We start from the raw sequence: 12000 nt of genomic DNA, 5'->3' as shown, positions 1-12000 counted from the left end.
GAACTTGGCCAGTCTGCTTCTGACTCCAGTGTCCACATCATTAATGAAGATGTTGAACAGTATGGGTCCAAGGACAGAGCCTTGGGGGACCCCACTGGTCACAGGACACCACGATGAGTGACTTCCATCGATTACTACCCTCTGGGTCCGACCCCGGAGCCAATTTTCCAGCCAGCGGATCGTGGAGGACCCAAGGCGACAATTGGCCAGTTTCTCCAAGAGGCGATCATGGGACACCAGATCGAAGGCTTTTTTGAAGTCAAGATATATGACATCAATCTCTTCTCCCTTGTCCAGGTGATAGGTCACCTGGTCGTAGAAGGAAATGAGATTGGTCAAGCAAGACCTACCCGCAACAAACCCGTGCTGGCTATCCCTTAAGATGTTGGCGTTGGCCAGTCCATTAAGGATGGCCTCTTTAATAAACTTTTCTAAGATCTTCCCCGGGATAGAAGTCAGGCTGATGGGCCTATAGTTAGCCGGATCCACTTTCCTCCCTTTCTTGAAGATAGGCACCACATTGGCCTTCTTCCAGTCTTCGGGCACTACACCAGAGCGCCAGGAGTTTTCAAAGATCCATGCTAGAGGCTGGGCTATGATGCTCGCCAGCTCCTTGAGTACCCTGGGGTGAAGATTGTCAGGGCCGGCTGACTTGAAGGTATCCAGCTTCTCAAGATGTTCCTTCAGAAAGTCAGCATCAATGGAGGGCAGGGGATCACCCTCACCCGGACTTCCCGGCCCTGTAGCGGGCATGGGCGTCCCGTGGGACTGATGAAAGACTGACGCAAACACACACAAACCCCCCAAAATGGTATTAATAAATATACATATACAATATATACTTCACGTGTAAAACTATGCTCTATAAATGGTGACTAAGAAATTATACCACCACCAATGGCTTCAAACCCAGCACAGGTGAGTAACTGATCTGAAGCAGGTAAGCACAGGTGAGTCCAAATAACCAACAAGCAAATATAGGTAAGCAGCAGATAAATTCTGGCAAACCAAAGAGGGGGTATCGACAAGGGATTGAACAGGCAGATATATACATAATATACAACAGTTCAGCAACAACCCATGTTAGAAATACCAACATATAAGGTGCGATATTCCAAAATGTAAGGCGCTACAAGATATAGTGATCAGCTCTGCAACTGCCCGGGTGCCCTCTGGGCCCAGGACCCCACTCCCGATAGGTAACTGTGGAAAAGGAGGGGGAGCAGGAGGTAAGAGAGGCCCAGAGCTCCCAGGGCTTCCCCTAATCCCCGGGGAGTAGCACACGAGACACCCGTTCAAGACCCCAGGGGGCCCTCTCCTGTGGGGACCCTCTCCTGGGGTGACTCATGAATCCATGCCTGGGAGGCTGCCTCCGGTCCTCCAGTTCGCACGCCTCTCCTCAGGTAAGGGGAGCTCCACCGCCGGGCTCCCTGCCACTGGCCCCGTTTTTTGGGCCACATGCACTGCCGTGTGTACAGCTGCTTCGCCTTATGCTAGGGGCTGGAGGCCTGGACTGCCTCATGCAGGGCCAGGGTTCAATCCACTCCCAGACTCTCTGTGCAGCGTAACCTGCACTGAGCTGCTGGCCTCGTGCCAGTGGCTGCAGACCTGAGCCACCTCAAGCAGCTCCCAGGGTCTCAAGCTTTGTGCACCGCTGCATGCACTGAGGTCCTGACCGCACACTGGGGGTTGCAGAACTGAGCTGCCTCATGCATCTCCCAGGGTCTGGGCTCCATGCCCTGCTGCACGCACTGAGTGGCTGGAGACCCGAGCTGTCTCACCCAGCTCTCAGGGTCTCACCCCATGCACCGCATTGTGCACTGACTGGGGCTGAAGCCGTCCGCCGCTCCTGTCCGGCGAGAGGCATCTATAGGGGCTCTTCAGGGCAGCAGCATCCGCCTGCTGGGCAGCTCTTCCCCAGCTCTTCTTAGCCCTGCTCTGGTTTCTGTCCCTCGATGCATCTGCCGCATGCTGGGCACGCAGCTCCTTTTATTCTCTTCGGAGGCTCCGCCCCCGCAAGTTCTGCTGGACCTGCAGTACAGGCTTAAATCAGGTCCGGGGCTCTCCGCCTTGCCCCGGGTAGGGGCAGGGCAAGCTCCTCCCTGCCATTACCTGATTGGTGGAGGTGTCCCACCAGTCGCAATCAAGGGTCTCCGAGTCTGGCATGCTGGGCAATTACTGGTAAGTCCACCACATTCCCATCGAACAAGACCTTCATCCAGTCCCTGTAGACCTAATGAAGAATGCATTGCCTTCAAGAGCATGTCTAACTTTATCCCAACCACGCTGTTGGTCCAATAAAAGATATCACCTAAAACAAAAAAGAATTCTTCCCTCTTGTATGATTCCTGGATCATTATGGCTACAACATCACTCCAATGCTACCATCAAACAAAAGACATTAATTTTCCCTGGACAATAAAACAGGTGGACATGACACTAAAATCAGATGTTGTAATAGAGTGGGAATGCTGTTGTAGCCATGATGGTCCAGGGAATATGTGAGGAGCAAGGGGGTGAGGGTTGAACCAACTGTATGACGTTAGACAAGCTTTTGGAAACCTGGACATCTCTCCCAACCATACAATTGGTCTAAGTAAAGGTAATACTATAAATACCCTTGCTTCTCATTAAAATCATGTGCATTTGTGATAGATGTTTGGCTGGGTGATGGCAGATCTTTCATAGCTTATGCCACTAGTAAAAAAATCACATTTTGCAGAGAATTTCTAACTACCATGGATTGATTTTTATCACCTTGCCCAGGGCCTGTGCTACATTAAATTAATTTAAAAACCACCTTAATCAGAAATGAGAAGTGTAAAGCAGTAGCAATGTATCTATGTGCTAAAAATAATCTTTAAAGTGCTTTGATCTTCATTGTTTATTTAATTTTCTGCATTTTCTTTGATAATAATTGTTAACGGGAGCAGTAGCAAAATGAGACATCTCAATTTGGGCAACTCGTCAGCTCTATTCAATCTCAAATATACAGTAAGCAGCTGTGTAAATGCTGCCTTACTCCAATGAGAGTTTATATGAATGATCCATGATTATCCTTTCCTTGGTTTTTGACTATACTAGACACCGAGGCACAAAAACTCAGCTTACACTTTCTCCCCTCTTTCTTGGCTGTTGTTAGGGCTTCCCTATTGAATTGTCTCTGTTCCCATTTTAAGTTCCTTCTGTTCCTGACAGGAGGCCTAACCCTTTTTTTATATTTTGGGTGGAGTTCACATGATCCACCCCCTAGTCACAATTTCGTGACACTTCCACTACAGTTTCTTGTAGAACTCAAACACCTGGTGATAGGAGGCCTCAAGAGATGTCCTCTGCATCTCTGTGCAGGATCCTAGTCTTCTACAATATATTAAACAAGTCACTGCTGGCTCTTTCTGTAATAGACTGTGATCACCTGAGCAGCACACAAAGATCCAGACTAGGTTATCCAGATAAAAGATTCCTTTTCAGCTCTTCCAGCCTCTGAGGTATGGATTTCCAGACTGCAGAGGGACAGAGCTCTTCTGTTTTGATGAAAGAAAAATGTCCCATTTTTCATTCTGTTGAAATTCGGATGGAAACCTGCATGTGGGCACCTGCCTGGTCTCTTAACCATTCACTCACTTATCTCACAAGGTTTCTGGGTTCCTCAACAGCCCACCATTTAGGCTGATGGAGTCCTCCACCCTTACAGAAGATGGCTGGCTGATGTGCCAAGCAAGTAGTCCAAAGGGCTAACTGCTATTAAGTGTGAAAGTTGGCTGCTCCCAGGAGGGGGAAAGCCTGGGAAACCAGCTGCCCTGGGAGTTGTGGAGTGGGCTAGAATTTAATATTTGCATTATTATAGTTTTTAAATTGTTAAACTGAATTTTCAGACATCTTCTCTCCTTCAGAATTGCAACACAATTGTATTTGAAACTTTGGAATTCCTATTCCATGAGCTATTCTGGGTTTCCACCAGTATGAAATTTTAGAGGAATCAATGAACACCAGGGAGTGGGCAAAATGATGGCTAATGAAATGCATTACTGGTCAATGTGAGAGAATGTGCACTGCAAGGAATAATGTCAGCTGCTTGCATTCTAGGGTTCTCAATTTAGTGCAAATGCTCAGGAAAAAGCTGGGAGTGTCATTGCAGAAAACTTGGTGGAAACCTGTGAACAGCATGCAGTGGTAAGGAAAAAAATGAAAGAAAAAGTTTAGATGCCTGCAGAACAAGGTGGAAATAATGCAGATACTGCAATGTATTGTATTGATTGATGTTGTGCCTTCACCTGTGATACTGTGTTTCAGTTCTGGTGCTGTTTTATTAACAAGGATAAAGCAGAAGTGGCAGGGGTTCTGGAGATGGCAAGGAGGAGGATTTAAAGCATTGAAAGAGGGAAAAGACCAGGACTGTAGGATTTGGTCCTACATTATAAAATGTGCTTAAAGTCTTCATCCCTTGAGCTATGCTCAAGTTTCATCAGACTGAACCCAAGATGTACCTTCTCCATAATTATCAGTGCCTTCACTTTCCACTGCAGCCCAAAGGCGTTATTGCTTCTTAGTAACCTATAGAGATCAGCACAATACTATTGTCTGCTCCTAGGAGAATGGACTGATTGTGGCAGTGACTTTACAGGGGGAATCAGGAAAAGGTGGACTGTTGCAAGACCTAACAGACTGATGTGCAGAGCCTTTCTGAAATGGACTGTTTTTCTAGTGCTAGGCAGTGTCCACATGCTACCTCCACATAGCAAACTGCATCTGTTATCACTCAGTCCTCTTTGCTATCACCACTGCAGTCTGGTAATTTTAGGCAAGTCACATTGTCTCTGTGCCTCATTGCTTATCTGCAAAATAGGGGAAATGATTCAGCCTTCCCTTTATAAAGCAATTTGAGATCTAATGATGAAAACTCTGGCTGCATCTGCATGTGCAATTAATTTGAAGTAATAAACTCTGAAGCAGTTTGAGCTGGAGTAAACTACTCCCAGGCACAGGGTCTACATGTGTGCCCAGAACAGCAGTAGTTTGAACTGGGGCAGAGCAGTTTGTGCCAGGGCCATTCCTGCCCTTCTTGGCCTGGGCTGGCAGGGGACACCAGAGGTCAGCACTGGACTCTGGGTGGTGGCATCGGGCAGTAGAGGGGCTGGCTGGGGCATGACGGTGCTGGAAGTGTGGAGCTGTGTGGCTAGGCAGCAGGCAGGAGTCTGGTCCCCTGCTGCCTGGGCTGACAATGCAATTTACACCCGCAGTCAACATCTACATGTGTGTTTAATTGCAGTTAATTACCTCACTGTAAGAAAGTACTGTCCCTGGCAGTACTAACTTATGTCAACGTTAATTAATTTACCAAAGCCTAATAGCATCACACACGTAGACGGTGCCACTTTATTCTGCAGCTAATTAGTCTTCTCCACAGTTAAGCACACATGCAGACACAGCCTCTGTGTAGGAGTTACATACTACTATAAGTAAAAGTAATACTGTAATAGTACTAAGCCTTGCAGGGCATTCATGTTTCCTGAGGATAATGGGAAAATCTATTCGCTTTGGGATCTATTACTTGCCTTTTATACTCTTAGCTGCTCTGTTGCTGATCTGTGTGTGGAAGACCTTGTGGGGTAAGTATTGCAACTCTATATTAGCTCTGCCCATTCTTCTCAGATTCAGAGATTTATGATTGACAACCACTTCCACTACTCCAACCCCCCTCCATGTACAGTCCCACAGGGGTCAGTCTGGCTCTCTCCCCTTTTCAAAACACATATACATATGAAACTCCTTGGAGAGGAATGAAGACACCCTAGGCTTCAGCAGTAGACTGGTACCCTCACACCCCATCTTACCCAGGCATCTTCAAATTTCAAAGCCCCATATCAAATGGTATATGCTTTATTCTTGGGCCCAGAATCCAGAGCCCGCACACTATTCCCTTCGGTCACAGAATAATATAGTGTCCTACAGCAGTGATCTAAAACATCGTTATAGCATTTCTAGATGCTGTAGCAGCTTGCATAATTATTGTAGAATATGACCGTATTTATTTAATCTAGACATTTAAGTCGCTGCTGTTGTTCTACATCAGCAAAACTTCTCAAGAGCCTTCCTGCTTCGTCTGTAGATTCTTGAAACTCAGCTGTAAATTGATAGCATAACAAAAGCTACAAGTCTAAAAATGTCTTGGTGAGCCCACTATTTTTAACAGGCACCTCATCCCCCCCGCCTTGTGGACTCAGTGACTTCCCCAGAGGAAAATTTTCTTCTTAGTGCTCTGAGAACCATCATTTGCAACGAAGCTAAGACCCACAATAACGCCAAGTTTGCTGAAATTCAAGCCTGGTCACTTTAGGTATGACATTCAGGAGCAGCGCATGGCCCCAGGACGCAGCAGCTGCAGAGTTTTGTTATTGTCACTTGCAAACGCTTACAGCTCTCTAAGTCTGCCCTGTTCAAGGCACAGGACTCGCAGGCCAGGAGACACATTTGCCTAAACTTGCCTTGAGGACAGTCCTCATCGGGATATATTATTTTTGCATTGAGGTAATCCTGAACTAATTCTGAAAACTTGTGCTGTGTGGGTCGGTGGGTTTGTGTGTGCGTGATGATTCAGATGTTTAATGGGATCCGTGTGCTTACGCGACGCGCCTGTTATAAACCTCCCTCTGGCACCGTTGGCTCCCCTGGAACTGAAACAAATGGCTGGGTGTAAAACCTTGGCCTCATGGAAGTCAACAGGAGCTTTTTTCCATTGATTGTTTTGGAGTCGGGATTTCACACAGGAAGCTTAAAAGCCTCTGATGTACTAAATGCTAAAAAAGAAATAATTGGGGATGGATCATGGGTGGAAAGGGAGGGGCTGGCAGGACATTTGCTTCAGGCTGCTGCAGCCCCTTCTCCACAACTTTTTGGCCTTTTTTAGGAATATTCCCAGGGCCAGAGGGGGCAAGAGAAGCCAGGTGTCCTAGCTCCTTGCTGCACATCTGGGAGGCAGTGCCAGGGGACAGGGGGACCCAGGTGGCCTGGCTCCTTGCTGCACATCTGGGAGACAGTGCCAGGGGACAAGGGGACCCAGGTGGCCTGGCTCCTTGCTGCACATCTGGGAGACAGTGCCAGGGGACAGGGGGACCCAGGTGGCCTGGCTCCTTGCTGCACATCTGGGAGACAGTGCCAGGGGACAGGGGGACCCAGGTGGCCTGGCTCCTTGCTGCACATCTGGGAGACAGTGCCAGGGGACAAGGGGACCCAGGTGGCCTGGCTCCTTGCTGCACATCTGGGAGGCGCTGGCGCACCCGCGGGAGGGCAGCACCGCCCATCCCGGCCCGGCCCGGCCTCGCCGCTTCCTTTTCCGCTCCCCGCCGCGGAGCCGCCGCCGTTCCAGATGTGCGCCCCACGCCTCCCTCATTTGCATGCGCTCCAGATGCAGGCCACGCCCCCGCAGGGCCCCGGGGGGCGCTAGAGCCCCACGAGGAAGGACAAAGGAGCTGGGTGAGTGCCCGCACTGGGGGTGGGCAATGCTTGGCTTGGGGCCAGCTGCTGTGCTTCCTCCACAGCTGTATGCCCCTCCCCCAGCTGTGCCCTTGCTCCCCAGATGTGTGCCAGGTGCAGAGGAGAGCGGATCAGCTTGTATCTGAGTGCTTCCCTGCTGCACTGGGTCAGTCCTGGTAGGGCTGGGGGAACTGGGGGCTTTGATGAGCCTGCCAGCACGGAGGGTGGGTGGTGCTGCCGGGACGTGGAGCCTGGGCTCGGGGGACCCGTCATTGGTTTCACTGCTGGCCATTCGCACTGCATCGTGATTTACCCCTAATGGAGCATCACAGGCGGGCATGGGTGGTGGGCGGGAATCATAGGGTTCCTGTCTTTGTGTGTATTAGGAAAGGTGCCCAAGAGAGAGACCATCTAAATTGTACATATTAGATAGATAAATGATCGATCAATCGAGCTAGATATATATCTATACCTACATAATATATATTATATCTATATTTTAATAGATATAATATCTGAGAATATAATATCTGATTATCAGCTGATGCTTGCCCATTGGTACTGCCCTGGTGAGTGCAGCCTGCCAGACTCCTCAGCCAGTCCCATGGGCTGATTCTGCAGCATGCCGGGTGCCTCTGGGTCCCCTCCTCAAAGCCACTGGGAATAAGGGGCACCCCTTGTTTAGGTTGCTGGCAGCACGGAGCTGGGATAGATGACAGAAGTGCAGCCCCGTGTCAGGTGGGGTCATGGAGTGGGAAATCAGTGGCCTGAAACAGGAGGCTGAGTGAAAGCTGATGAACAAACATTCAGGTCCTCTAGTAATCTGTCTCCCCCCTTAGAGAAGCAGGTGGCATTTTGCCTTTAAGTTAATGGGACAGAGGGAAACCCTTGGGACTTTTTCAAACCCGTAGGTTGCTGCCTCTCATGACACCTCACATTGTTGTGTTCTCCAGAAAGTCCCTGGATTTGGGAGAATCACGATGAAAGGGGAGGAAGCTCGGCAGAGGAGAAAGGAGGGCAGGACGAAAAATGGAGAGCGGTCCAGGCACAAAGCAAAGAACAAGGGTAAACACAGAGACAGCCGACTTGGCAGCCAGGAGGCAGAGGATGTCCCTTTGGTCTCGCAGCAAAAACAGCCAGCTGAAGAGAAAGTGGCTATGGCAAGACTACATGAAGAATCAGCTGTTGCCGTTTGTCTGCAGGTGCTCCTGCCCTACATGTTAGCAGGCCTCGGCATGGTCTTGGCCGGGATGGTTTTGGATTACGTTCAGGTAAGGGAGACAGTCTCTTTCTCAGTGGGTGTTGTGGATTATTCTCAGGATTCAGAGCATAGGCCTTGCCAAGGGAAGGAGGATTTACCAGGGATTGGATGGATGTGGGAGAGTCTTCCCCATTTTTGGATATCACCTTCTCAGTTCTAGACCATTATCACCCAGCTGCTGCTAAAACACTCTCACAAGGCAGGACCTCTCGAATGTCTTGCCCTTCACCTCCTTTGAAGACTCAGGGTCTGGACAAAAGGGGGTGAGGGTTTCCTATATATCAGAAGCTTTAGGGTAACAGCCTGTTGACATGCTCTTACCCTGTGGTAAGCACAGGTTAAACTAGGATAGCTTATTCCTCTTCAGTGAAGCAAGGCTAAGCTGCCCTGGCTCAACTTTACTTCCCTCAGGGTCGGAGCAGGCACCCAGTTACATGCAGAGCAGGTGACGTACAGTAAGTCCCTGCCCATTTCCAGCTCATTGCAATGTGTTCCGACTCAGGGGTTGCGTCTACACAAGCAGAAGAGTGTGCAGTTGTTACTGCGTAGTCATTTAGTACTTGTGTAACCAAGTACTTGTGTATTTGCATAACCAAGTACTAAGTGACTGGCATTACTGCAAAGTAGTGTCCTTGCATGGGTTTTTTCTGATGCTACTGTGCAGTGAGGCCAAGGTGTCACAAGCATCACAGAGGTATTTCCAAGTCCTTTGGACAAAATAAGGAGCTGGAATTGCCCAGCACTCTTGTTAGTGCTGTGTCTACCTTGATACACATTGTGTTCATCTTCATATTCCTTTTTAAGGACTTCTAGTGGTGGCAGTAGGGGTCTCTGTCCCGCAGGGGAAATACTTTTTGTGTGATGGTCTTAATCAAAGCTTGCCTTTGCAGTGCAAAATTACTTAGCAGCGCAAAATTACTTAGCAGCTAAGAACTGCCTTTAGACAACATATGCTTACTGTTTATTTCCATAGGACTCTCAAATGTATTATTAGTAAAAGGTGACTCTCTTTCAGTTATGCATTGCTTTTTCCTTCCCTTGTGTATTTGATTAACAAGCTATGGGGTCATGCTGCCCCTTCGTTATCTGATATGATGACACTGAAAGGCCTGTGTCTGCACTGACAGTTTTTGCTGGACTGAAACTTTTCCCCTTCATCATTAGCCCTTAATTGACCTCCTTAAGCTGTAAGAGCAGTAAAGCCTGTAAATGCAGAGGCCATGACCAATTAAGATGGTCACAGTGTCCTCAGCTCACCTTAATGTGCTGTAAACTGAAGCTCACGCTATCCACTCTTACATGAACAGGAACAAGGGCGCTGTGCTATAATATCAAGGATCAAACTTTTTTTTGTCACCTTTAGCACCAATCTAACAGACGGAAGGTTAGGTTTCATTTTTAATATCTGTCCATGAATAGCTAACGCTGGATATAAATGGCATGTTTATCTAGCCATCCCAAAGTGCACAATGGCTTTACAGAGCAGATAGGTAGGTTTGGGCAAAGTATGTTTAAAAATGCAACCCTCTGCTGAGTTGTTGAGCAGTCCATGGCCCCAGTGGTTCAGGCACGAAGGCAACAAACCCTGTAGGAATGCAGCAAACCCTGTACCTAGCTAATGTTACAAATGACTAGTTTCTTTTATGTGTAAATAGCAATCCATCATATCCTTCCTCCTTGTGCCTAGTCCCTCAGCAGTTAGGGAAGAAATCTGCCCCTTCATGGAAAGACAAGCACATCAGCTGCTGGTGCAGTGAAACCTTGTGAGTGAACATGCCCTGCTTGGGTGTACTGTTTCTCTGATAGCTTCACTGCTGTTTGGAGTCTTCCTCCCTTTTGTGTCACATGCCAGCCAGGTCTCTTTCTGCTTCTGCTGAGTGAAAAGGGGAGTTCACAGCTTCCTCGGTGCCCCAACATGGCTTCCTTCCCTATGTGCTTGTAGTCCGTGTGGCCCAAGGTAGCACTGAACCAGAAACAGTCTTAAACATGGACCCCTTCAATGGCTCAAAGAGGAAGCCACAAAATGAAGAGAACTTAGTGCCATTATCATGGTGCATTGCAAGGGCAGCCTGGCAGCATAGACATGCCTGCTCTGCAGCAAAGAGAAGTCATGTGTAAACAAAAAAGGGTTTTGTCCTTAGACATTTCTTTGTATCATGGTAGTGAATATAGGACCCAGTCAGAGATCAGGGCTCTGTTGTACACTGTCCACACGTGCAATGAAAAGACAGTAAAGTCTGAACAATTTGGACATCACCTGGTTGAACCTCTTGTGTTTGATGAAGTAAGGCTGTGGATCTGTGACGTTGTGTCAGAGGTACCTTAAGTGTATAATAAAAAAACAGTGTGCATGCACGTCAGCTGATTTCATTACCTTCTTTGCGTGCTAATTTGCCAGTTGGAGGCATTTTATGGTGCTTGGTTAGTAATAGAGAGAGATAAGAGCATGATAAACTCATTCACCCCAGCCTGCCAGGGCTTTAGGAAAGGCCGTACTAGCTGCTCTTTCTTTTTATGGCAGTTGGGTCTTTCAAGTAGTCTGACACTTTCCTCCTAGCAAGACTTTCATCTGGAAGCAAGCAAGCAGTTTGTAATATGCATTGATACTTTATGACTCTATCGACAGATTATCGAACCCCTAAAATCCTGAAACGGCTGACAAGACAACTCGGAGCCCCTAGGGCTTTAGCTGAGAGCTTCTCCCTCTTACCTTGAAGCTTTAGGTGAGAAGAAGCCGATCGTGGCATGGGGCGGTGGGTAGTAAGAGCTTCTCTGGTTGGACTCCACATCCTACTCATCCTTATGTCTCCTTGTTAAGACTCTCCAGGACCAGTAATTGCCAAGTATATTGGTGAGGAGTGTTTTTTAATCTTGACTTTGAATGCTAGGATCTGGACAGACTTCTCACACTAGCCACTGAACAGCTGTAGGTGTCTGTTGCTACTGACTGGCTTTGAACCAGCAGCTGCCTAGTGAAAGTACCTTATCTTCCAGTCCCTTGTGTCATCTGGGCCCTCCTTCACTGGAAATAACCTTTAGACCCAAAGGTGCTAATGTGCTGTCCAAATTATTACACAAGAGCCCCAACAGATACCAGCCCTCCTCCCCTCTGATTTTACGTAAATTTTCATTTGGGTTTGTAGTCCAGGTGGACAAGCTTGTGCCAGCGCATCTAGCCACTTCACTTTCAAACAGGAGATGAAACCACCTCTGGCATGGAATAGAATGGCCATTCTGCCCTGTGCAGGGATGCTGCTTTACCGTGG

The 12000-nt window shown here is 48.1% G+C and overlaps 1 protein-coding gene across 5 annotated transcripts in view; it reads left to right on the top strand.

The window, feature by feature from the left end:
• Nucleotides 1-5491: 5491 nt before the first annotated feature.
• SLC41A3 (solute carrier family 41 member 3) overlaps nucleotides 5492-12000 on the top strand; it is a 35709-nt gene continuing 29200 nt past the window's right edge. The window contains exons 1-2 of one of the 5 annotated variants that reach the window (XM_006017783.3): nucleotides 5492-5609; nucleotides 8427-8744. In XM_006017783.3, the coding sequence (XP_006017845.1) occupies nucleotides 8454-8744 (291 nt within the window). In that variant the 5' untranslated portion in view covers nucleotides 5492-5609; nucleotides 8427-8453. Of the gene's footprint in view, nucleotides 5610-6399; nucleotides 6529-7341; nucleotides 7474-7522; nucleotides 7640-8426; nucleotides 8745-12000 lie in introns of those variants that run through there. The other 4 variants (XM_025196828.1, XM_006017782.3, XM_006017781.3 and 1 more) reach the window with 4 other exon arrangements.

Source organism: Alligator sinensis, unplaced genomic scaffold (genome assembly GCF_000455745.1).
Source record: "Alligator sinensis unplaced genomic scaffold, ASM45574v1 scaffold839_1, whole genome shotgun sequence".
Classification (NCBI taxonomy): domain Eukaryota; kingdom Metazoa; phylum Chordata; order Crocodylia; family Alligatoridae; genus Alligator; species Alligator sinensis.
This window is presented reverse-complemented; position numbering and strand designations above follow the sequence as displayed.